The 26,331-nt window shown below is 42.4% G+C and overlaps 2 protein-coding genes across 2 annotated transcripts in view; one reads left to right on the top strand and one right to left on the bottom strand.

Annotated features, from left to right (window-relative positions):
- Nucleotides 1–26,331, bottom strand: part of LOC308086001 (immunoglobulin superfamily member 11-like) — a gene marked incomplete at both ends in the record, with an annotated part of 302,311 nt that overhangs the window by 138,284 nt on the left and 137,696 nt on the right. The window lies entirely within an intron of this gene.
- The window catches only part of LOC308085195 (NACHT, LRR and PYD domains-containing protein 12-like), a gene marked incomplete at both ends in the record, with an annotated part of 28,921 nt that continues 12,450 nt past the window's right edge, over nucleotides 9,861–26,331 (top strand). The window contains 4 exons of the mRNA XM_080428278.1: nucleotides 9,861–9,951; nucleotides 12,367–14,185; nucleotides 15,796–15,963; nucleotides 20,991–21,158. Of these exons, the coding sequence (XP_080284404.1) occupies nucleotides 9,861–9,951; nucleotides 12,367–14,185; nucleotides 15,796–15,963; nucleotides 20,991–21,158 (2,246 nt within the window). The remainder of the gene's footprint in view (nucleotides 9,952–12,366; nucleotides 14,186–15,795; nucleotides 15,964–20,990; nucleotides 21,159–26,331) is intronic.

Raw genomic sequence — 26,331 nt, 5'->3', positions numbered from 1 at the left:
CATGATTTCTGTAGTTAATCGTGCGATTAATGGTATAATCAATTTTTTTTATTGGCTCAAACTTGAATGAACTGAAAAGCCCTGCATTGTATTGTTGATGGAGTTGATTTCACCTTATGACCCACACAAAGTACCACATACATTGTATAACGAGGCAAATAAGGAAAAACCAAACTCAGACAGGCAGCCAAGGGTATAACGAAACATGTTTGTATTCAGATCAGAGAGACATTAGAAGGTTACAGTATATCACAGGTCCGCATCATCGGTCCATCTCTCTGGTGTAACAGAGAAAGCAGTAGCTTTTAACAGAGTCCAGTAACATAAACATATGACATCAGAGGATGTGACATCGATGAGGTTCCGGGCGAAGGTGGACTTCTCGGATTGGATGAGAGCAATGGTTACGTCGTCGTCTGATGATGGTAGATGATGGTAGATGATGATTGTGTGACAGTTTATCTCTGGACAACAGCGTCCCCATGTCTGGGTCAACAGGTTTGACATCTGACTGCTGATTTGTCACTGGTCAGGGAAGATTTGGTGACACTAAGGGAGACAGCTGTAGAAGAGAATTCTAGATACAGTGTTCTTAAAACAAAAGATTGCCGCAGAGAAAGCCTGCATGCGTTTGACCTTGGCTGGCAGACAGAGGGACTGAGAGTACAGAGTACTTTTACCATGACAAAGTATTACAGGCCCATTATGAGACCATAATTAATAGGACATTTTAACCAGGTTAAGGACCCTAGACACATTATGATAATCAAGATAAGATAAGAGATCAAATGACTATCAAGCCTACATCTTATCATGATTTGGATAGGGTCAAAGGTCAAGCTGATTGTACCTTGTGACATTATTCAAAACCAAATCACAGACAGGCAAAGATTTAAATGACTTAAGGGCAAAAATAAATGTTTAGTTGGATAACATACACATTTATACTTCTTCAAAAGGACTGTATAATTTATTAATTTATTCAAATAGGAAGCAAAACAGGGTTTATAGTTCATGAATTCCCAAGACACTCCACACGTGTCCAAGTTTTCCCTTTGCACCTTTGCAAATAACTTTATTATAATTAAAAAAAATCTCAGCTAATGTCACCGTCCCAAGTAAACCTTTTCAACATGTTTTGTTTAACTGTAAGACAGACAATTTTAGCACAGTTTAATGACCCATGGCAGCAGAGAGATTGAGGGAGGGACAACTTACTAGTCTGCCAGTTTTCACATTGAAATCTGACAAGAAACCTACGTCTCCGGTCATTGATTGTTTCTGTACACGTTCAGAAATAGAAAAGTTACCTTCCTCGTTGTGAAGCTGCGGTCCATGTGCTCTTATCAAGATACAAGTATTTAAAATGGAACGGGACACTTCTGAACTCTAGGTAAATTTGTACATCACTTTACACTTTATTTTGGGAAAAAACTTACGTGATATCGTCTTAAAACTCAAGAAATACTTCCTGATTGCATGTAGGCATGTGGGCATCAAACATCTGTCTATCCAAGACACAAGTTGAAATCTGTAAGACAGAATGGAAATCAAATTTACTGTACGGCATGGCAGTAGCCTACAGTTGACTGTAGTATGAAACACAGTTTAAAACAGGTTTAGAACCAGATATCAAATTACATTTTAGCCCTGTATGTACAATTGTATGTACAATTAGCAGGTATTGTGACTTTTGTTGTCCAGGAATTGGATTAATGGGTTGGCTTACATTCTCGTTCTAAAATGAAAATGAAACACAAAACACAGTATTAAACATTTAAATCAAATCATATTTAAATCAAATATTCATCAAACTCCCCTCTATTTGACACCCATATATCTATAATATAGTGTGTGTCAGATGATTTGTTGATGAGAAAGGGGATGAAAAAAAAAAAAAAAAATTAATTAATTTTTCCTTTTTTTTTTTTTTTAATTAAAAAGTTATAATTAAAACTTTTAAAATTAAAATATAACAATGAAAAATAAGGAATAAACATCTTTGTTCTGAAGAGTATATTGAAATGAGATAAGTACAAATCTACAAGCTCCCAAAAAATCTTAAGTTAAAATGATAAAATATTTTCAAAACTTTTAAAATAAATCAAAATGACTATAATAAACTTAATATTATAGTTAATGTTTCCCAATATTGATATAGAACAAATTGAATCTTATTAGGGTTAATTTAACGGATCTATGTTTTAAATGGAATTCAATAGAGACTCAGCTAGTAGGATGACGTTGCCATGGAAACGTGTCTAACGTACCACTAACACTTCCTGCTGAAGGAATTATGGGAAATGGAGTCTAAGTAGCCCAGAAGGAATTATGGGAAATTGAGTTTTAAGAGACTGAAATTTGGACTAAAATGGTTATAGAACTAGCGAGACAGACAAACTCAAACACATTCACGCATGCCTGCATAGCTGACATCGTTCATACACAGATAGAAGGGAGAAAAAGATAAACAGATAGGCACTTTCACTCCTTCGCTCCCTCGCTCGCTCGGACACACCCACACCGTACGACAGCTCGCGGACCCACAGAGAGAGAGAGAGAGAGATAGAGAGAGAAATCGTTCATTAATATACACAGACATACAAACATACCGAACATAGATATCTTTCAGCAACAAACTAATTTTGGAATTCAAAAAGATTTTAACCTGATTGGTTTACTTATTATTTTAATTATATTCAAAATATTTTAAATAAATTAAAATGTATTTATTTTTTTAAGGCAAGAATATATTGTACTGATGGTTCAATGAATTTAGAACAGTGTTAAAATATATATATATTTTAAACTTTTAAAACAAGCCTTCATAGTTATAGTGTGTGAATGTATTCTTCTGTAGCCTACTTTGTTATTAGAGCAGCTCTGAACAAGAGAATGTAAACAGATAAGAAACAGGAGACATGAGAGGCTGTATTGGAATTGGATAAGGGATTTAACACTTATTGTTGAAGCTTAATATATTAAATGGATGGATGATTTAACTACAATGGTCAAAATAAAACAAAAAAATGTACTGACAAAGTAAAACACAAACGTCACAGAAGTTTCTGAATTAAAAGGGCAACAACCTGGCAATTGTCTTGGACATTCAAATATAGCAATGTCCGTTATGCAGCTGTCTGTTTAATGCTTTGTACCCAAGGGTGGTACTAACATCGAAAATACAGCTGCATATCTGCAGCAGGGCTAAGACCTACATGTAGCCAGGATAGATAAAGCAACACTGGAGTACTTTAATCATGTGAGCTGATATGAGACCCGATTTGTAACATTAACCCTATACAGCCGATAGGCAGTGTTAGAAAAGGAGGGCTGGAGTTAATCTTAGGTCAAATATCAGTATAGAAGGAAAATTTGTACATTATGACAATTGTAAGGTTATGTTCATGCAGGCACACAGACAAACCCCCTACATCTAGTGTAAAACTAATATTAGATAAATTCACCCGCACCGAAAACCAAAGCGTGAAAAAGTGGTATTTCGAGGTACAACAAAAATAAATCCATATATTTATATATAAAGCCATGCATTGCTCGAACACCCAAGTTGAATTGTGGGTTATTCTAGAGGCCTTGACATAAATATATATATAAATAAAGACAAATAACTGTAAGGAACAGCTGATAGTCAAACATCAGTGTAAAAAAACGTCGGGGTGTCTCCGGTGGTCTCATAAACATATACAGAGACAAAGACAAACTATATAATGACCCAGGTAGATAAGAGAATTTATGAGACATTCAGGAATGTTCTCCCAGGGATAAAAGGTGATAAAACATTTTTACTTGACTCACTCCCTAGCGGAGTTATGTTAAACAGTAATTTACAAACAGGCTGATAATTATGAGACAAATGGTTCGGTAAAGACAATAAAGAAAAAGGTATACTCATCAGATCAAGGCAGGGATAAGTTACATGGAGGTCCCAATCACTGGACCATGGTACAATAAAAATAAAAATATATACTCATCAAATCTGATGTTGGTTGAGGGATCCCGACCCCGATGGCTGGACCATGTGGAATTTGAGACATGTCGAGGGTCCAGTCCAAAGGTCCAGCGATCGCGTCCGGGTCCAAAACAAAAATAAATTGTGATACTGTTCAAAGTTAACCTTCATCTGAATAGAAGTGATAAGTCGTTACACCCAAGGCTGGTTCGTTTGATACGTATTAAAACATGGTCTGCCGGGGGAAGAGTCTGATTGTACAGTCAATAGCTCAGTTCCCACCGTCCACCATATTTCAAACATATCCTGGCTCGATAAGGACCAATTGATGGAGTTGATTTCACCTTATGACCCACACAAAGTACCACATACATTGTATAACGAGGCAAATAAGGAAAAACCAAACTCAGACAGGCAGCCAAGGGTATAACGAAACATGTTTGTATTCAGATCAGAGAGACATTAGAAGGTTACAGTAGATCACAGGTCCGCATCATCGGTCCATCTCTCTGGTGTAACAGAGAAAGCAGTAGCTTTTAACAGAGTCCAATAACAAAAACATATGACATCAGAGGATGTGACATCGATGAGGTTCCGGGCGAAGGTGGACTTCTCGGATTGGATGAGAGCGATGGTTACGTCGTCGTCTGATGATGGTAGATGATGGTAGATGATGATTGTGTGACAGTTTATCTCTGGACAACAGCGTCCCCATGTCTGGGTCAACAGGTTTGACATCTGACTGCTGATTTGTCACTGGTCAGGGAAGATTTGGTGACACTAAGGGAGACAGCTGTAGAAGAGAATTCTAGATACAGTGTTCTTAAAACAAAAGATTGCCGCAGAGAAAGCCTGCATGCGTTTGACCTTGGCTGGCAGACAGAGGGACTGAGAGTACAGAGTACTTTTACCATGACAAAGTATTACAGGCCCATTATGAGACCATAATTAATAGGACATTTTAACCAGGTTAAGGACCCTAGACACATTATGATAATTAAGATAAGATAAGAGATCAAATGACTCTATCAATTGTAAACAGAGCAGGATGCATCCAAAAATGTATTATTTATTAGTATTACTATACTTGTATTATGTATCCAATACATTATAAAACCAACGTTATTTATTTAATTCTCTTAAATTAGAGAATAAATTATATCCTCTCTGGTGAACATACATTATTATTTCCTGTGGTGTAAAGTAACTAAGTACATTTACTCAAGCACTGTACTTAGGCACAATTTTGCAGTATTTTTTTTTTACTGTCCTGTAGTATTTACAATTTTCACTACTTTTACTTCTACTCCACTACATCTCAGAGGCAAATATTGTACTTTTACTCCACTACAATTATTTGAAAACTTTGTTATTGTCTTTCGGCATGGCGAGAGAATATGTTTTGCACCCTGTCCATCCGTCCGTCAGTCCGTCATTCTGTCTGTGTACAGCTAATCTCCGGCACCGTTGGTTGATCGCAGCGAAACTGTGCACACACACTCCCTGGATTCCAATTCAGAACCTCTGCCCCAATTTTTTCACATGGGGCTGTTATAGCACCACCAGGAGGCTGCTTTTTGCAAAACACATTTTTTGACAGTACTCCTACAGATTTCATCCGAACATCACGCAAATCGGTACACAGTATCTCTATAGTCATTAAACCAAACGGGTCTTTCAGATTTTTCATATTCCATCTTGATTGGCTAAAAACGGCTTCAAAAGTTTGCAGGATTAATCCGTTTAGAACATAATGCCTCAAATCATGCACACAGTCATTTCCGTGAAATTTTCCACTCACATTCGCTTCATGTTTTCACATATAACTGCACAGCTCTGTGTAAAACTTTGTATGTGCACTCCCTAGAGACCAAGGACAAACCTTTGCCTGCATTTTGCACAACTGCCATTTATAGCGCCACCAAGAGGCGGACTTATGTAAAACACATTTTTGGATATTACTCCTTCAAATTTTCAGTTCACGCAAATCGGTACACATGATCTCTATAGTCATGTGATCAAGACGGATCTGTTATTTTGCATAGCCTGATTGGCTAAGATTTACATCTAAAGTTTGCAGGAGTGGCCCTTTTTGAACAAAATGCTGCAAATCACGAACGCAGTGTCCCATTGCGATTTTTGCAAAACATGTTTCTTTAAATTACTCCTACAAATGTTGTCCAAAGATCACGCAAATCGGAACATATTATCTCTTTAGTCAAGTGATCGAGACGGATCCTTCCAATCCGTCCAATTTTTCACATTCCAGTCTGATTGACGAATTCCCAACATTGCTGAACCACAATAACATACCTGACCTGGCGGAGACCTGTGCTCCGAGGAGCACTTTTTCTAGTTTTTCACATTATTTATTATTACAAATTAAACATACATTAATCACTTCAGCCCTATTTAAGCTTTGGCTATTTGAAACTAGCCGATCTACAAGCTCACAACGCGTCACGGTGCGACACATTGTTAGCTTGTAGATCTGCTATTTTCAAAAGATTTTCATTATTTTTAAGAACTTGAAATGGGACATTATAATGAGCACTTTCTACTTTTAAGTACATGTTGATACCAATACTTGTGTACTTTTACTCAAGTTCATTTTGAATTCCAGACTTTTATTCGTAACAGAGTATTTCTACATTGTAATATTGGTACTTTTACTTAAGTAACATTTTTTTGTACTTTCCCACCACTGATTATTTATCTCTCCCTCTCACTCACACACACACACACACACACACACACACACACACACACACACACACACACACACACACACACACACACACACACACACACACACACACACACACACAGTATAATAAAAGGTGTTCTTTTAAGCTGGGGGGCTGGGGGCTTGTCAAAGTATGACACTGTAGTGTTAACATCAAAAGCCAGGTGCAGAAGTTCACTTTTAATGCCAAAATAAAATCTGACGTTCATTCCGAGGTTCGGGGGTTCCGTCCTAAAGTTGGCTGCATGGTGCCACCGAGATGTTGTTGTGACATTCCAAACTCATTCCAACGGTGTTTCCTTATTCATTCAGCCCAGCTTCAAGTTCATTTTGTCAACAGCGAAGCCAAGGAAACACCGGTACTTTGGAAGAGACACAAGCCAACTTCTAGTGGTAACAGAGTGCCGGCAAGGGGCTGTGAACGTTCAAAACTCGATGTGATTGGTTGAAATTTCCGTATATCCCGTCCCCCAATTGCTGTGATTGGTTTAGATGCACAGAGGGAGTGTTCAGATCAGGAAGCCCATATGAATCTGAGACCTATGGATGCCTCTAAGGGTAAAAAAGGTGTTTTTTGAAAATGGCCGATTAATGCGAGAAAAATATAAACGCGGTTAATTCGCTCATGCGTTAATGTGTCAACTTTGACAGCACTACTTCTGTGTCTTTCCTCCAGGATCCTTCTCAGATCATGAACACAGAAGCCACGTCCTAGCTCTCCAGTCACAATGACTGGAGAGTCATTCGTCCTTGTTTTGTTACTTTTAATGCGGTTAATTTGGTTAATTTGGTACACAAAATGTACTCTATGAGTATGAAGTGTTCATGTTGGAGGTTTTTTCTTTTTTTGTGATGAGTTTGTGATGGGTGCTCGTCATTTCTCCTGGGTGCTTTAGCCCCGAGGCACCCACAGTATCGGCGCCCTTGATATCACTTTTCTGAATATAGTTACAAAGTGCTTTGCAGAACAGCAAACAGCAAATCAGAAAACAGCATTCATAGAACAAGATAATACAATATACAACAGTGATCAGTAAACTCTTTCAAATGTTTCTGAAGCTCACAGGCTGTAGAGCAGTCAGGATGGTGGTGATGTGGTCACTGTTCTTAGTATTAGTTAGCATTCTGGCAGCAGAGTTCTGTACTAATTGGACAAAAGATTGGGATTTTTGTCAAGGCCGGAGTAGAGGTAGGTACAGTCATCTAAACGTGATGAGATATAGGCATGAATGAGCTTTTCAAGGTCTGCAGTTGACAGGAAGGATTCATTTTGACGATTTTCCTCAGCTGGGAGAACATTGGACAACTATCTTTACTTGGTCATCAAAAATCACACCCAGGTTACAGGCTGCATGTTTGACATTGGCCTCTTCCTGGTGGGACCAGAGATGAGTTTGACACTGTGTAGCATTCATTTGATTTGTGTGCACACGTGTGCAACAACGTGTAAGGTGGAAGGGATGGAGAAAAGTGTCATGAGTGATTTGTGATAGAAGGGAACCAGCAAGAAGTGAGAGGGAAAATGTATAAGACGGTAGTGAGACCAGCCATGCTGTACGGTTTGGAAACAGTGGCAATGACAAAAAATACATGAGGTTTGGATGCTACGATTCTCATTAGGAGTGATAAAGAAGGACAAGGTCAGAACTGAATACATTAGAGGATCAGCAGCCCAGGTTAGAAGGTTTGTGGATAAAACAAGAGAGGTGAGGTTGAGATGGTTTGGACATGTGCAGAGGAGAGATGGGATGGATGGATGGATGGATGGATGGATGGATAGATAGATGAATAGATAGATAGATAGACAGGAGGTTGAGATGGTTTGAACATGTGCAGAGGAGAGATGAGATGAGGGGTACATTGTGGCGACATTGTGGTGACACCCCGATGGGGTCGCCACAAGAAGAAGATGTTGTAGGAATTTTAAGAATGATAAGATCATCATGTATGAACCACCACTCTTGGCTTTCAAAGAGACCATGGTGAATTATGTCCCCAATAGAATAAAACAACTGAGTCTACACATGGGGGTGGATTGGCTGCCACGGCTCAGCTGAACGAGCACTAGGACCGTTGCTTCTGCTGGAGGAGCAGTAGGAGGTGTATTGCTGCAAGGAGGGAGGGGGGGTGCTCTTGTTTGGACACGCACACGCACACACACACACGCACACACGCACGCACGCACGCGCACGCACACACACACACACACACACACACACACACACACACACACACACACACACACACACACACACACACACACACACACACACACACTGTCCTACATCTGTGTCCAAAAAGTTGTATTAGTTAATTTCAGTGGTGGAAAGTAACTAAGTACATTTACTTAAGTACTATACTTAAGGACAATTTTAAGGTATTTGTACTTGACTTGAGTATTTCCAATTTCCAATACTTTTACTTCTACTCCACTACATCTCGGATCCAAATATTGCACTTTTACTCCACTACATTTATTTGAACATTTTTGTTACTAGTTACTTTGTAGATTTTGATTATTATCACAAAACATACATTAACCACAATTTGACCATTTGAAAATAGCAGATCTACAAGCTGACAATGCGTCACGATGCGACACATTGTCAGCTTGTAGATCTGCTATTTTCAAAAGATTTTTATACATTTGAAAACTTGAAATGGGACATTCTACCTAATGAGTACTTTTACTTTTAGTACTTTAAGTACATTTTGATGCCAATGCTTTTTTACTTTTACTCAAGTACATTTTTAATTCCGGACTTTTAATTGAAACAGAGTATTTCAATATTGTAGTATTGATACTTTTACTTAAGTAAAACATTTGAGTACTTTTTCCACCACTGGTTAATTTAGTTACACAAAAACCTATTTCTCACAACACTGATATAATAACAATGCAAGCACACAATGTTCAATATGTCTATGTCTATGACTGGTGTAATTTCTTAATTGAATTATCTCTGCGTGTGCGTGTGTGTGTGTGTGTGTGTGCGTGCGTGTGCATGTGTGTGCGCGCGCATGAGACGCGCGTATGTTAGACAAAGTTATTCCAATGAATTTGTTCACTAACACTGTATGTCTAGAACAGGGATCCTCAAGTACAAATCTTGAAGGTCCACAAATAATGTTTTGAATAAGACAATGGTCCGTTCATTAAAGTCGGTCAATCAAGCCAAGCTTATCAAATCGGATCCCCTCCCAACCAACCAACTTGACAACACTGGGGTGCAGAGTATGAAAACATATATGAAAACAAACATGTTCTTTTTAACCAAAAATAAATACTAACATTAAACTAAAAATCATTTTAATTTGAACAACAATTCAAATACCTTTTCACACCCCCTCCAGGAATCCCCCAAAAATATATCAGGAGGGGGGTTAAAGAACCCTCTCATTTTAAATACAGACACAAGGGAGCACAGGAAAGGAGGGGGACAGCTGTAGTGCTGTTCCTCCACTAAAAATGAATCAAGTGTCAAATATTCACTACACAACATGCTAAAATACAGCAGTACAGCTACATTTCTGATATTGCTTTGTAAATGTCTTCCCCCCTAGTTTGTCCACTGGGGTTTAACAGGCCCAACACATCTTCAGTAAACTCCCCCTTTGCCTCATCATAATACCTCACAAACACCTACAACTGAGCATTATCAAATAATAATATTTGAAGTGAGGACCCCCCCAAAACAATCATATCAGAACGTCTTCCATCACAAAACTGGTTGGACAAATCACCAGCCAGTATTTCAGTACGTCTGGTTGCTGTGGGACTTCCTTTATCTTAGCTGTCATTTCCTCTTTTTCTTTGCCTTCAAACATGGTGTCCATCAATTCAATCGAACATTATTTAATTATTTCTGCATCAGAGAGAATGGCTTCTTGTGCGTACCCAAAACCCACGCCAGTTGAGTGAGCACTCAACTCCGTTGCTACGTTCAAAACTCTTCTACTGTTGGTAACAGCTGTGCTGCTGAACTGTGTTGAACAATCAGCGCATCGTTAATACAAGTGCGCACTTGCGCACGCATTCATTCACACACACACACACACACACACACACACACACACACACACACACACACACACACACACACACACACACACACACAGTTTTTTGAAAACCGGTCCGCCTGTTGAGTACCCCTGGTCTAGAAGGACACTCCACCTCTTCACAACAATGGCCTCTTTTACTTTCATTTTCAAAGGAAACATAATGCTGTTGTCCTCAAACACGAATAATATGGTGTAATACGGTCATGCTTAATTGTCAGCCATCAAAGAAAGGGAAATAAATCCATCTCTGTCTTATAGCTTTACTAGTTCTAATACCATTCTAATTGTAGTATGTATGTATGTATATATATATATATATATATATATATATATATATATATATATATATATATATATATATATATATATATATATATATATATGTATGTATGTATGTATGTATGTATGTATGTATGTATGTATGTATGTATGTATGTATATATATATATATATATATATATATATATATATATATATATATATATATATATATATATGGTCCCTTCTTTTAGCTTTACTAGACCATACCCGGTGAAGGGCGCAGGCAAAAGTAGTTGCAAACTTGGGGTTATTGCACGTCCTGTCGCGCGGTTTCTCCCCCCCCGCGCGTCCCGTCGTGCCGCCCCCCCCCCCCTCCTCCCCCCCACGGGTCCCGTCGCGGCACCCGTCGTGGTCACCCCTCCCCACGGGCAACCACCGCAGTTAAGTTCAGATGGTAATGGTCAATGGCTGTGTGCAAAATCAGAGCAATTGCTCCAGCCACTGAGGAGAACCGGGCAGTTTCACCATGACACGACTACAAACAGACATACAAACAGACAAACAGAGGTTTGTCAAATTATAGGAGGATACATATCTCTTGCGCTGACTTGCACCTCCAGTCGGGGTCCAACAAGATGTGCACGAGTCTTATTTAGTTTATATATATATATATGTGTTTATGTCTATGTGGTGAAGTTAACAGGGACTAAAGACCCATGAGGGAGGAAGGGTATGGGGAGTGTTGAGTGTTGTTTCGTGTCAACTCAAAGCTAATTGTATCATCCTTGTCCTTATAATGGGTGTTAAATGTTATTTTAGGTGTGAATTGTTTTGAATTGTATTGTTTGTTTTTGTATGTAGGAAAAAATTGGAAAAAAGGCATGAGTACTGTATGTTTTTTCATGTTTTTTTCTATAACTGCCCTACTACTACCTATGCTGAATATAAGCATGTAGCATGTAGTTTTAGCACAGTACTTTATGGACCTCACAAAATAGCATTTCACTTCTTGTGAGTAACTCATACACCTTCTTGATTGATTATTGACACCAGGACAGTCCAGTGAGTTGTCATCTCTGTCTTTTCAAAACAAAGTTGTTTGCATCTTGAACTAATCAACAATGACAGGAATGAAAAATATTTTATTATGTTATTGGTAACAGGTACTCTCTCTCTCTCTGTCTCTGTCTCTGTCTCTGTCTCTCTCTCTCTCTCTCTCTCTCTCTCTCTCTCTCTCTCTCTCTCTCTCTCTCTCTCTCTCTCTCTCTCTCTCTCTCTCTCTCTCTGAGCAAGGCTCTTAAACATGGAATTGCTTTGTTTACTACAGGTCTGCAGGTGAAAACATCAGGGCGTCTCATTACTGACTATGAAGACCAGCTTCAAGACCACATAGACACATATCTATTGGACACAGACCCTGAGGTTGTGTTTGAAAACACATACACTCAGCTCTACAATGCAGACATCAATGTCACAGACATCCACAGTCATCATGAGGTCAGACAGATGGAGATGAAGAAGGCAGGAGAGGGAAAAGAAATCCAACTCAGTGAAATCTTCAAAGACCCTTCTGGAAGAAACAAAAGAACAGTGCTGACCGTTGGCCTTGCAGGCATTGGCAAAACCTTCCTCGTACACAAATTTTTGTCTGACTGGGCCAAGAAATGTTTTCCCCAAGATCCACACCTCATTTTCCCGCTCAAGTTCCGCCAGTTAAATCTGCTCAAGGGACAAAACTTTACTTTGGCACAGCTAATTCACCATTGCATCAAGGAAACCAGATTCATTGAGGAGGACGTTCTTAATGACATCTTAAACGTATTGCAGAAGTCAGGAGACTACAACAAGAGCCCCTTCAAAGTCATGTTTGTTATGGATGGATATGATGAAAATAATTTACAGTTTGATTTCAAAACAGATTTTGGACTCATGCATGTCACAGATTCGTACCCAGTGGAAGTTTTGCTTGTAAATCTTATCAAGGGGGAGCTGCTTCCCTCTGCTCATATCTGGATAACCTCACGACCTGCAGCAGCCAAACAGATTCCTAAGAGGTTTGTTAACAGGATGACAGAAGTACGAGGGTTCATCAGAGATGACCAGAAGAAGGAGTTCTTCATGAAGTCGTTCAGTGATGAGAACCAGGCCAGCTCAATCTACTCACACATCAAGGAATCAAAGATCCTCCACATCATGTGTGAAATCCCAGTCTTCTGTTGGATCCTTGCTACCGTTGTGCAGAACATGGGGACGACAGTCAAGCTGCCCAAAACCCTGGTTGAGATGTACTGCAACTTCCTGATTGGTGAGACACAGCGGGAGAAGAAGAAGAATCCTGCTCTAGATGAGACAGACAAAGAGAAGCTCATAAAGGATGCAGGAGAAGTTCTTCTGAAGCTGGGCAGGCTGGCGTTTGACCAACTGGACAAAGGCAACATCATTTTCTACCAGAAAGACCTGGAAGAGAGTGGTCTTGATGTGAACGACATCTCACTGTACTCAGGCCTGTGCACAACGTTCTTCAGAAAAGACGATGTGTTCTTCCTCCAAACAGTCTACTGCTTTGTTCATCTGAGCATCCAGGAGTTTCTGGCTGCAGTCTACCTGTTTCACTGTTTCACACAGAAGAACATGGAGGTCCTGAAGACATTCCTGGAAGACGATGATTACAACAGTGACACTTCCCTCTCTGACTTCCTGAATGCTGCTATGGAAAAAACCCTGCAGAGTGAAAGTGGTCACCTGGACCTGTTTGTCCGCTTCCTTCATGGTCTCTCACTGGAGTCCAACCAGAGTCTGTTAGGAGGCCTGCTGGGTCAGACAGAGAACAGTCCAGAGGAGATCCAGACAGCTATCAACAACCTGAAGGAGATGGATGATGACGACTTCTCTCCTGACCGATGTATCAACATCTTCCACTGTCTGATGGAGATGAACGACCCCTCACTAAGTCAGGGTATCGAAAAGTACCTGGAGTCAGAGAACAGATCAGAGAAGGAACTCTCTGAGACCCAGTGTTCAGCTCTGGCCACCATGCTGCTGATGTCAGAGAAGGTTCTGGAGGTGTTGGATCTGGCCAAATACAACACAGACATGGGGGGGCGACAGAGACTGGTCCCAGCTGTGAGGAACTGCACAACAGCCAAGTTAGTAGTCATATGAATATCAACATGTTAGAGCAGCTTACACACACACACACACACACACACACGCACGCACGCACACACGCACGCACACACACACACACACACACACACGTACATGTACACGCAAATACAAACACACAAAAACACAAATACACTGATTGGTCACACTAATGGTTCATTCTGCAGTGTATGATATAAACCAGTGGTTTTCAAACTTTTTTATGTCAAGGACCCCAAATTTATATTAGTAATATATATATGATATAAATTAATTTGTATTATATACAGTAATATATAAAATATACATTATATATATATACAATTATACAACAATATACAAGTCAGAAATTCAAAATTTACTTGAGTAGAAGTACAAAAGCATTGACATCAAAATGTACTTAAATTACCAGAAGTAGAAAGTACTCATTATGCAGAATGTCCCATTTAAAAATCTTTTGAAAATAGCAGATCTAAAAGTAGATCTGCTATTTTCAAATGGCCAAAATGTATATAGGGCTGAAGGGGTTAATTATTTTTTTGTAATAATAATCAAAATCTACAAAGTAACTATTAACTAAAGGTTTCAGATAATTGTAGTGCAGTAAAAAGTACAATATTTGCCTTTGAGATGTAGTGGAGTAGAAGTAAAAGTACTGAAACCTGGAAATACTCCAGTTAAGTAAAGATACCTCAGAATTGTACTTAAGTACAGTACTTGAGTACATGTACTTAGTTACTTTGCACCACTGCAACTGTGCACACGCTAGTTCCTGCAAGCGTGTGCGCGCGCGTGTGTGTGTGTGTGTGTGCGTGTGCGTGTGCGTGTGTGTGTGTGTGTGTGTGTGTGTGTGTGTGTGTGTGTGTGTGAGTGAGAGTGAGAGTGACTCAGTGTGTGAGTGACCAAGTGCTTGTCAGGGTGGGGGATCCCCAGTTCAAATATGGGTGTTTTGTTTTCGGGGGGCCGCGGCCTGAAAGGTTTGTGAACCCTTGCTGTAGTATACTGTACCTTGCTATATGCAAGCTCATAGCGCGGCACCGAGTGCTATGAGCTTGTAGATCTGCTTTTTTTTTTTTTATCGTGAAAATGTGTGCAAATCTTTGCATATATATACAGTATTTTTTAAAGCCAACATTTGCAACTCAAATCTTTGCTTCTGGGGGATTCTACAAATGTCTTCTAAATCCTAACAGTTTAAAAAAAAAACGTATATGTTGCTATAATATCAGTGGTACTCAAACCTTTTTCATGTCAAGGACCCCCAAAATGATATGAATTTGGCCGCGGACCCCCATCTCAAAATATGTTGTTCCAGGGACCCCCCCAGAAGCAAAGATTTGAGTTACAAATGTTATATTATATTATACATTATTATTGTTATATGAAAATATATATTCAAAGATTTGCACACATTTTCAAGATTTTTCTAAAATAGCAGATCTACAAGCTCATAGCGTGGCACTCGTGCTATTTTTGAATAGCCAATGTATAAAGTAATGGTTTAAGTGGTTACACAGATGTGGTCCCGGTCTTAATGGGTTAACTTCCTTGACAGTGAACTTGGCTGATCTGTTTTGATCATTTCTGATTTTACATTAATCTGTCATTACAGACTTGTTGGCTGTGACCTCCAGAAGGAACACATTGAGGTTGTGGCTTCAGCTCTCAGTTCTAATCCATCCCATCTAAGACACCTGGACTTAAGTGATAACCCCGGGCTGGACCTGGATCCGCTGTGTGATGCACTGAAGAATCCTCATTGTAGACTGGAAACTCTACGGTCAGATTCATTTACAAAACGTATTTTCATCATTTATTTATCATGTGATTATTCTATGAATATTGTGGTGATGCTTTATTTGTAGAATGTGAATAAGGTTGATATCATAGTGACACACTTTGACTAGAATAATGATAAGGTACAGTGACTACAGTACGTGTTACAATTACAATTAGACATTCTTTCTTTCCTTCATTCTGTGTTGTTACGCTGAATAGTCAAGTTGAACCCAAGTACAGACTCAAACACAGACAGGAATAAGTAAAACAAATCTAAGTCTTTAATGCCAGCCAAGCAGAGCATAAAAAAAGATAAAAGTTGGCAAAAGTCAAACAAAGCAACAGCCAAAACTAAGGCTGAAGTTTATCTGGCTGGGCAGGTGAGGCAAGGTTAGCCTGGTAAACCCCTCCCTCCGGATATCTCATAATTATTTGATTTCAGTAGTGAGTCTGTCCTACAGGCATGTTTCTTTTTGTCTGTGGCCGGGAGCTGGGCGGGATTAGTACCGTTGACTGACAACCCCTTCAGCCAATCAGCAGTTTGTTCCCCTTCAGCCAATCAGCAGTTTGTTCACCCCACCACCAGAGCATAGTGACGCAAGGGGACTTTTGAAAGGACCATGCTGAAAATAGGTTGCTTTATTCGGATACATGTGTGTCACTGCCCGCCCCTGCCGGTTCTCTGATATTTTATTTTTAAATAGGCTCTGTCATGATTAATTGACCACATATATGACGTTAAACAACTAAATTCTATCCGAACGATATCTTAAAAGTAAATTCTGTGCCTCAAAAAATAAGTTTGAGAGCGTTTTGAAGTTTTAAAACCAAAACCAAAACAGCGGACAGAATCAGGGTTGGTGTCAGACACAAACAACTGTGCACACGTCCTCGGTTTACCTCACTCTGTTCCTGCTTGCGTGTGCGTTTGTGTGTGTGTGTGTGTGTGTGTGTCTCGGCGACCCGACAGTCCTGTAATCAAATTTTACTTGAGTAAAAGTGCAAAGGTATTGGCATCAAAATGTACTTAAAGGGTAAGACCACTTTGGTAGAGGTTTGGGTTGTGTAGTTACCTTGCCATGATGTAACTCCAAAGGTGGGCTAGAAATAAAAAATAATTGCGCCATTGATTAGAAATTGATAATTCAAAATATGCTCCTCATTGACTTACATTGTACGGTAAAACAGCTCTCAAAGTCACTCTTTTAGCACAAAAACGAACGCAAACAAAGTTGATTCAGACAATATAGAGCATCACCAAACCCAGTACTGTTTGTTTTTTAAATAAAAATGTCAACTTCCTGTTGATTTTACTATTTTTAATAAGTAGAAAACCCGGACTGGATCGGCGGATCCGGATCCAGATCTTCAAATAGTAAAATCAACAGGAAGTTGACATTTTTATTAAAAAAACAAACAGTACTGGGTTTGGTGATGCTCTATATTGTCTGAATCAGCTATGTTTGGGTTCATTTATATGCTAAAAGAGTGACTTTGAGAGCTGTTTTACCGTACAATGTAAGTCAATGAGGAGCATATTTTGAATCATCAATTTCTAATCAATGGAGCAATTATTTTTGATTTCTTGCCCACCTTTGGAGTTACATCATGGCAAGGTAACTACACAACCCAAACCTCTACTAAAGTGGTCTTACCCTTTAAAGTACGAAAGTAAAAGTGCTCATTATGTACAACGTCCCTTTTCACAAGTTTTCAAATGTGTAAAAATCTTTTGAAAACAGACAAGCTCTACAAGCTCATAGCGGTGCCGCGCTATGAGCTTGTAGATCTGCTGTATTTGATGCTTTTGAATTTGAATCGTGAAAAGTAATCTAAAAAAGTAATCTACTAATCTAGAAAAGTAATCTACAAGCTAGAGAAGTAATCTACTAATCTAGAAAAGTAATCACACCCCCCTGGGTGATAGGCCACGCCCACCTCCAGCCGATAGCAGATCTACAAGCTCATAGCGCGGCAACCGGTGCCGCGCTACGAGCTTGTAGATCTGCTATTTTTGATGCCCAAGGCTTTAAACCATGCCCCTATGCTGATAGGCCACGCCCACAACTCCAACCCCCCCACCAAGGTGATAGGCCACGCCCACCTCCAGCCGATATCAGATCTACAAGCTCATAGCCCTGTTGATCTGCTGTTTTGAGGCCCAAAGCTTTAAACCACGCCCCCAAGCTGAGAGGCCACGCCCACAGCTTCAAGCCACTCCCCCAAGGTGAAAGTCCATGCCCACAGCTTCAAACCACACCCCCCAAGGCGCTAGGCCACGCCCAACCCCAGCCAATATCAGATCTACAAGCTCGTAGAGCTATGATCTACGAGCTTGTAGATCTGCTGTTTTTGATGCCCAAAGATTTGAACCACGTCCCCAAGCCGATAGGCCACGCCCACAGCTTGCAACCACATACCTCATGTGATAAGCCACGCCCGCAGCTTCAAAACACGCCCCCCAAGGTGATAGGCCACACCCCCAGCGTCAAACCAAACCCCCCTCGCACACGGCTTTGAACCACAATCCAAGGGGATAGGCCATGTCCCAAGCTTGAAACCACGCCCCCAAGCTGATAAGTCACGCCCACAGCTTCAAACCACACCCCCCTGGGTGATAGGCCACGCCCATCCCCAGCCGATAGCAGATCCACAAGCTCGTAGCGCGGAGCCAGGTGCCGCGCTACGAGCTTGTAGATCTGCTATTTTTGACGCCCAAGGCTTTAAACCACGCCCCCAAGCTGATAGACCACGCCCACAGCTTCAAGCCAGTCCCCCAAGGTGAAAGGCCACGCCCACAGCTTCAAACCACACCCCCCCGGGGTGATAGGCCACACCCCCAGCTTCAAACCAAACCCCCCTCGCACATGGCTTTAAACCACTATCCAAGGGGATAGGCCACGCCCCCAGCTTGAAACCACGCCCCTAAGCCGATAGGCCACGCCCACATCTTCAAGCCACTCCCCCAAGGTGATAGGCCACGCCCAACCCCAGCCAATATCAGATCTACAAGCTCGTAGAGCTATGCTCTACGAGCTTGTAGATCTGCTGTTTTTGAGGCCCAAAGCTTTATAACCACGCCCCCAGCTTCAAGCACCTCCCCTAAGGTGAATGGCCACACACACAGCTTGAACCCCCCCCCCAAGGTGATAAGCCACGCCCACCCCCAGCCGATATCAGATCTACAAGCTCATAGAGCTATGATCTACAAGCTTGTAGATCTGTTGTTTTTTAGGCCCACGGCTGTAAACCACGCCCCCAAGCCGATAGGCCACGCCCACAGCTTCAAACCCACCCCAAGGTGAAAAGCCACGCCCCCAGCTTCAAACCACACACACCTCGCCGATAGAGGACAAGCACACGGCTTTAAACCACAATCCAAGGTGATAGGCCACGCCCCCAGCCTTAAACCACGCCCCCAAGCCGACAGGCCACACCCACATCTCCAAACCACACACCCCTGGGCGATAGGCCACGCCCCCGGCTTCATTTGAGTATTTTTTCTTACTTTTTCCACCACTGGCTGTGTGTGTGTGTGTGTGTGTGTGTGTGTGTGTGTGTGTGTGTGTGTGTGTCCACCCACACACACACACAGACACTCAGTGAGGTCAGTGACTTGCAGAATTCCTTTAGATTCTCTCATTGAAACAGGTGACAGTGATTGACATGCCAGTGTGTGTCATGGTGGCAGTGAAAGGTTGACAGGTGTAGCAACAGTCAAACCAAGGAGAGCATTAGTGAAGGTGTACAGAGGATGCTCTATGAAACAATGAGCTTATGGTCATTACTTAGGTTTACTCACTTTAATGAGGAATTACCAAGTTACTTTATACATCAATGCAAGTTGCTTGCTGTAAAGTGGTTCCCCCAGGGGGGTCCGCAAATTATTTTGGTGGGTCCCCAGATGATTATCTTAATGTGTAACATTGTTTTTTTACTCTACAGTAAACAAACCAACATACAGTATAAGTGTATACAGGGTATCTGTACATTTATAAAGTGACTGTTAAGACCTTTTTAATGCCAAATTGTCCAATTTTACAGAAGAAAGAGGCAAAAATAGCCGATCTACAAGCTCACAACGCCTCGCAGTGTGAGGCATTGTGAGCTTGTAGATCGGCTATTTCCACAGTATTTATCTGTGGAACCGAGTCAAACTAAATGTAAATCCTCAACTCCTACAATTCCAAGTGCTTGTCAGGGTGGGGGGTCCCCAGTTCAAATATGGGTGTTTTGTTTTTGGGGGGTCGTGACCTGAAAAGTTTGTGAACCCTTGCTGTAGTTTACAGAGACAACTTTCCATCTGTCTTCCACTTCTCTGTTCTCTGGTTCCCTGTTCTTACTGACATCCTGTTAATGTCTGGAGAACTACATAGAAGATCTCTGAGTTAACCCATTCAATCCGGGAACACATCTCTGTCTTTTTTACATTTCTTTGTCTATTCAAAAATAGCAGATCTACAAGCTCATAGCGTGGCACCAAGTGCCGCGCTATGAGCTTGTAGATCTGCTATTTTTAGAAAAATCGTGAAAATGAGTGCAAATCTTTGAAAATGTACAGTATTTTTTAAACTGAACATTTGTAACTCAAATCTTTGCTTCTGGGGGATTCTACAAATGTCTTCTAAATCCTAACAGTTTTTTGAAAAAAACTTATGTTGCTATGTCAGTGGTTTTCAAACCTTCTTCATGTCAAGGACCCCCAAAATGATATGTATTTGGCCGCAGACCCCATCTAAAAATATGTTGTTCCAGGGACCCCCAGAAGCAAAGATTTGAGTTACAAAATTTCGTTTTAAAACATATATATTGAAAGATTTTCAAAAAAAATCTATATTTTTCTAAAATAGCAGATCTACAATCTCATAGCGCGGCACTCAGTGCTATTTTTGAATAGCCAATGTATAAAATAATGGTTTAAGTGGTTACACAGATGTGTTCCCGGTCTTAATGGGTTAACTTCCTTGACAGTGAACTTGGCTGATCTGTTTTGATCATTTCTGATTTTACATTAATCTGTCATTACAGACTTGTTGACTGTCGCCTCCAGAAGGAACACATTGAAGTTGTGGCTTCAGCTCTCAGTTCTGATCCATCCCATCTAAGACACCTGGACTTAAGTTCTAACCACGAGCTGAACCTGGATCCACTGTGTGATGCACTGAAGAATCCTCATTGTAGACTGGAGACACTACGGTCAGATTAATTTACAATAATTATTTTTATAATGTATTTATTATGTGACTATTCTATGAATATTGTGATGCTTTATTTGTAGAGTGTGAATAAGGTTGATATCATAGTGACACAGTTTGACTAGAATAATGATAAGGTACAGTGACTACAGTACGTGTTACAATTACAATTGAGATACATTCACCCTTTCTTTCTTTCTTTCTTTCTTTCTTTCCTTCATTCTGTGTTGTTACGCTGAATAGTCTAGTTGAACCCAAGTGCAGATTAAAACACAGAGGCAGGAATAAGTAAAACAAATCTAAGACTTTAATGCCAGCCAAGCAGAGCAACACAAAAAAAAGATAAAAGTAGGCAAAAGTCAAACAAAGCAACAGGTCAAAACTAAGGCTGAAGTTTATCTGGCTGGGCAGGTGAGGTGAGGTTAGCCTGGTAAATCCCTCACTCCGGAAATCTCATCTTTATTTGATTTCAGTAGTGAGTCTGGCCTACAAGCATGTTTCTTTTTTTCTGTGGCCGGGAGCTGGGCGGGATTAGTACTGTTGACTGACAACCCCTTCAGCCAATCAGCAGTTTGTTCTCCTTCAGCCAATCAGCAGTTTGTTCCCCCCACCACCAGAGCATAGTGACGCAAGGGGACTTTCGAAAGGGCCATGCCGAAAATATGTTGCTTTATTTGGATACATGCTTGTCACTGCCCGCCCCTGCCGGTTCTCTGAATATGTTTTTAAAAAATGGGCTCTGTCATGATTAATTGACCACATATATGAAGTTAAACAACTAAATTCTATCCGAACGATATCTTGAAAGTAAATTCCGTGCCTCAAAAAAGAAGTTTGAGAGCGTTTTAAAATTGAAACCAAAACAGCGGACATAATCAGGGTTGGTGTGTGTATCTTTCACTCTTCTTGAAGTCCAAAACACAATGAATTAAACAGACACAAACAACTGTGCACGCGTCCTCCGTTTACCTCACCCTGTTCCTGCAAGCGCGCGCGCGCGCGCGCGCGCGCGTGTGTGTGTGTGTGTGTGTGTGTGTGTGTGTGTGTGTGTGTGTGTGTGTGTGTGTGTGTGTGTGTGTGTGTGTGTGTGTGTGTGTGTGTGTGTGTGTGTGTGTGTGTGTGTGTGTGTGTGTGTGTTTGGCATCAAAATGTACTTAAAGTACGAAAGTAAAAGTGCTCATTATGTACAACGTCCCTTTTCACAAGTTTTCAAATGTCAAAAAAATCTTTTGAAAATAGCAGATCTACAAGCTCATAGCACGGCACCGCTATGAGCTTGTAGATCTGCTGTTTTTGATGCTTTTGAATTTGAATCGTGAAAAGTAGTCTAAAAAAGTTATCTACTAATCTAGAAAAGTCATCAACAAGCTAGAGAAGTACTCTACTAATCTAGAAAACTAATCACACCTCCCTGGGTGATAGGCCACGCCCACCTCCAGCCGATAGCAGATATACAAGCTCATAGCGCGGCAACCGGTGCCGCGTTGTGAGCTTGTAGATCTGCTATTTTCAACGACCGAGGCTTCAAACCACGCCCCAAAGCCGATAGGCCACGCCCACAGCTTGCACCCCCCCCATGTGATAAGCCACGCCCACATCTTCAAAACACGCCCCCCAGGGTGATAGGCCAAACCCCCAGCTTCAAACCAAACCCCCATAGCACACAGCTTTAAACCTCAATCCAAGGGGATAGGCCACGCCCCCAGCTTGAAACCACACCCCCAAGCCGATAGGTCCCACCCACAGCTTCAAACCACACCCCCCTGGGTGATAGGCCACGCCCATCCCCAGCCGATAGCAGATCTACAAGCTCGTAGCGCGGAGCCAGGTGCCGCGCTACGAGCTTGTAGATCTGCTATTTTTGACGCCCAAGGCTTTAAACCACGCCCACAAGCTGATAGGCCACGCCCACTACTCCAAACACCCCCCCCCCCCAAGGTGATAGGCCACGCCCACCTCCAGCCGATAGCAGATCTACAAGCTCGTAGCGCGGCACCTAGCTCCGAGCTACGAGCTTGTATATCTGCTATTTTCGACGACCGAGACTTCAAACCACGCCCCAAAGCCGATAGGCCATGCCCACAGCTTCCAACCATCCCCCCATGTGATAAGCCACGCCCACAGCTTAAAAACACGACCCCCGGGGTGATAGGCCACACCCCCAGCTTCAAACCAAACCCCCCTAGCACACGGCTTTAAACCACAATCCAAGGGGATAGGCCACGCCCCCAGCTTTAAACCACAACCCCAAGCCGATAGGTCCCGCCCACAGCTTCAAACCACACCCCCCTGGGTGATAGGCCATGCCCATCCACAGCCGATAGCAGATCTACAAGCTCGTAGCGCGGAGCCAGGTGCCGCGCTACGAGCTTGTAGATCTGCTATTTTTGACGCCCAAGGCTTTAAACCACGCCCCCAAGCTGATAGGCCACGCCCACAACGCCAAACCACCCCCCAAGGTGATAAGCCACGCCCACCTCCAGCCGATAGCAGATCTACAAGCTCATAGCCCTGTCGATCTGCTGTTTTGAGGCCAAAAACGTTAAACCATGCCCCCAAGCTTAGAGGCCACGCCCACAGCTTCAAGCCACTCCCCCAAGGTGAAAGTCCATGCCCACAGCTTCAAACCACACCCCCCAAGGCACTAGGACACGCCCACCCCCAGCCAATATCAGATCTACAAGCTCGTAGAGCTATGATCTACGAGCTTGTAGATCTGCTGTTTTTGATGCCCAAAGATTTAAACCACTTCCCCAAGCCGATAGGCCAAGCCCACAGCTTGCAACCACATACCCCATGTGATAAGCCACGCCTGCAGCTTCAAAACACGCCCCCCAAGGTGATAGGCCACATCCCCAGCTTCAAACCAAACCCCCCTCGCACACGGCTTTAAACCACAATCCAAGGGGATGGGCCACGTCCCCAGCTTGAAACCACGCCCCCAAGCTGATAGGTCACGCCCACAGCTTCAAACCACACCCCCCTGGTTGATAGGCCACGGCCACCCCCAAGGCTTTAAACCACGGATAGGCCACGCCCACAGCTCCAAACCAAAAAACCCTCGCACACGCGAACAGTCTTTTTACCTCCGGTCTCAGTAGCCCCGCCCTGGGGCCTACTGGGCGGTGCTTCTTTCGCTCTACATTAGAAGAGTTGGGAACGTTGGGGGTTGTCACATTCTAATACAGCCCAAATACCTTATCTCAGCACCGGCTTCAGTGGCGCAACTCGCTATTCATCAGACTCTCACTCCACAAGCATTGAGAGTCTGGGTTCAACTCCCGCCCGGGACAATACTTTTTCAAACAACCGCGGACTACTGCTAGTCGACTAAGCGCCGTCCGAGTTATGTACCGATAGGCACAGAATCGTAAATGATGTTGTGGGGACTGCGTTTTCCCCAACTCGTTTCACTCAACTCGCCTGTCTCTCCCCGCACCCGCCCCCCGCTACTGAGACCGGGGGTAAAAAGGCAGGTCGCCTCGCACACGGCTTTAAACCACAATCCAAGGGGATAGGCGACGCCCCCAGCTTGAAACCACACCCCCAAGCCGATAGGCCACGCCCACATTATCAAGCCACTCCCCCAAGGTGATAGGCCACGCCCAACCCCAGCCAATATCAGATCTACAAGCTCATAGAGCTATGATCTACGAGCTTGTAGATCAGCTGTTTTTGAGGCCCAAAGCTTTATAACCACGCCCCCAAGCTGATAGGCCACGCCTCCAGCTTCAAGCCACTCCCATAAGGTACAAGGCCACGCCCACAGCTTGAACCCCCCCCAAGGTGATAAGCCACGCCCACCCCCAGCCGATATCAGATCTACAAGCTCATAGAGCTATGATCTATGAGGTTGTAGATCTGCTGTTTTTGAGGCCCACGGCTGTAAACCACGCCCCCAAGCTGATAGGCCACGCCCACAGCTTCAAACCCCCCCCAAGGTGATAAACCACGCCCACAGCTTCAAAGCACGCCCCCAGCTTCAAACCACACACACCTCGCCGATAGAGGACAAGCACACGGCTTTAAACCACAATCCAAACCACGCCCCCAAGCCGACAGGCCACACCCACAGCTCCAAACCACACACCCCTGGGTGATAGGCCACGCCCACAGCTCCAAACCACTCCCCCCTCACCGATAGGCCACGCCCCCGGCTTCATTTGAGTATTTGTTCGTACTTTTTCCACCACTGGCTGTATGCGGCTAGACATAGATGTAAGGTGTGTGTGTGTGTGTGTGTGTGTGTGTGTGTGTGTGTGTGTGTGTGTGTGTGTGTGTGTGTGTGTGTGTGTGTGTGGTGAATCAGAGCCTCTGCCTGGTGACCAAGGAAGACTTCCCTTTAGCCTGGTGGTTTGAGTTTTTTCAAAAAGAGCATTTAACACAGACACTCAGTGAGGTCAGTGACCTGCAGAAGGCCTTTAGATTCTCTTATTGAAACAGGTGACAGTGATTGACATGCCAGTGTGTGTCATGGTGGCAGTGAAAGGTTGACAGGTGTAGCCACAGTCAAACCAAGGAGAGCATTAGTGAAGGTGTACAGAGGATGGTCTTTGAAACAATGAGCTTATGGTCATTACTTAGGTTTAGGCTACTCGCTTTAATGAGGAATTACCAAGTTACTTTATACATCAATGCAAGTTGCTTGCTGTACAGTGGTTCCCCCAGGGGGGTCCGCAAATTATTTTGGGGGGTCCCCAGATGATTATCTTAACTCTTTCAGTGCCAAGAGTATTTTCATAAAGTACTCCCAAACTGCCAGGAATTTGCGTTTTTTTTTATTTTGTAATTTTGTAATTTTTCATTCAAATAAATGATCTGATTGGGGTTTTAAACCCATAATACAGTTCTACCAGTAGAGAGCAACAAATCGACACATTGATGATCTCGCTGGCTCACTCGCCCCCTCCCAAACAGGCTCACGTCATATCCGGTCAGAACCGGATGTTGACATTTTCGACAATCGTTGATCGCGCTAAATTACGATGCGATTAACGACTACGATGACTGATCGTCACCCAGACCAAAGAGAGTAGACGTGGACCTCTCCGTTCGCTTTTTATACCGTGTGAAAAACCGTGACTTTCCCTATTCTGGCCGAAAATCACCGGAGAAAAACAACGTGACCCGGAAATGATTTTTTTTTTTTTACATCCAGTTCCGGGTGAGTCTGA

The sequence above is a fragment of the Gymnoscopelus braueri genome (assembly GCF_963280865.1).
Source record: "Gymnoscopelus braueri genome assembly, chromosome: 5".
NCBI classification, from domain to species: Eukaryota; Metazoa; Chordata; class Actinopteri; order Myctophiformes; family Myctophidae; genus Gymnoscopelus; species Gymnoscopelus braueri.
The sequence above is the reverse complement of the archived record's forward strand: the minus strand, read 5'-3'. Positions and strand labels throughout refer to the sequence as shown.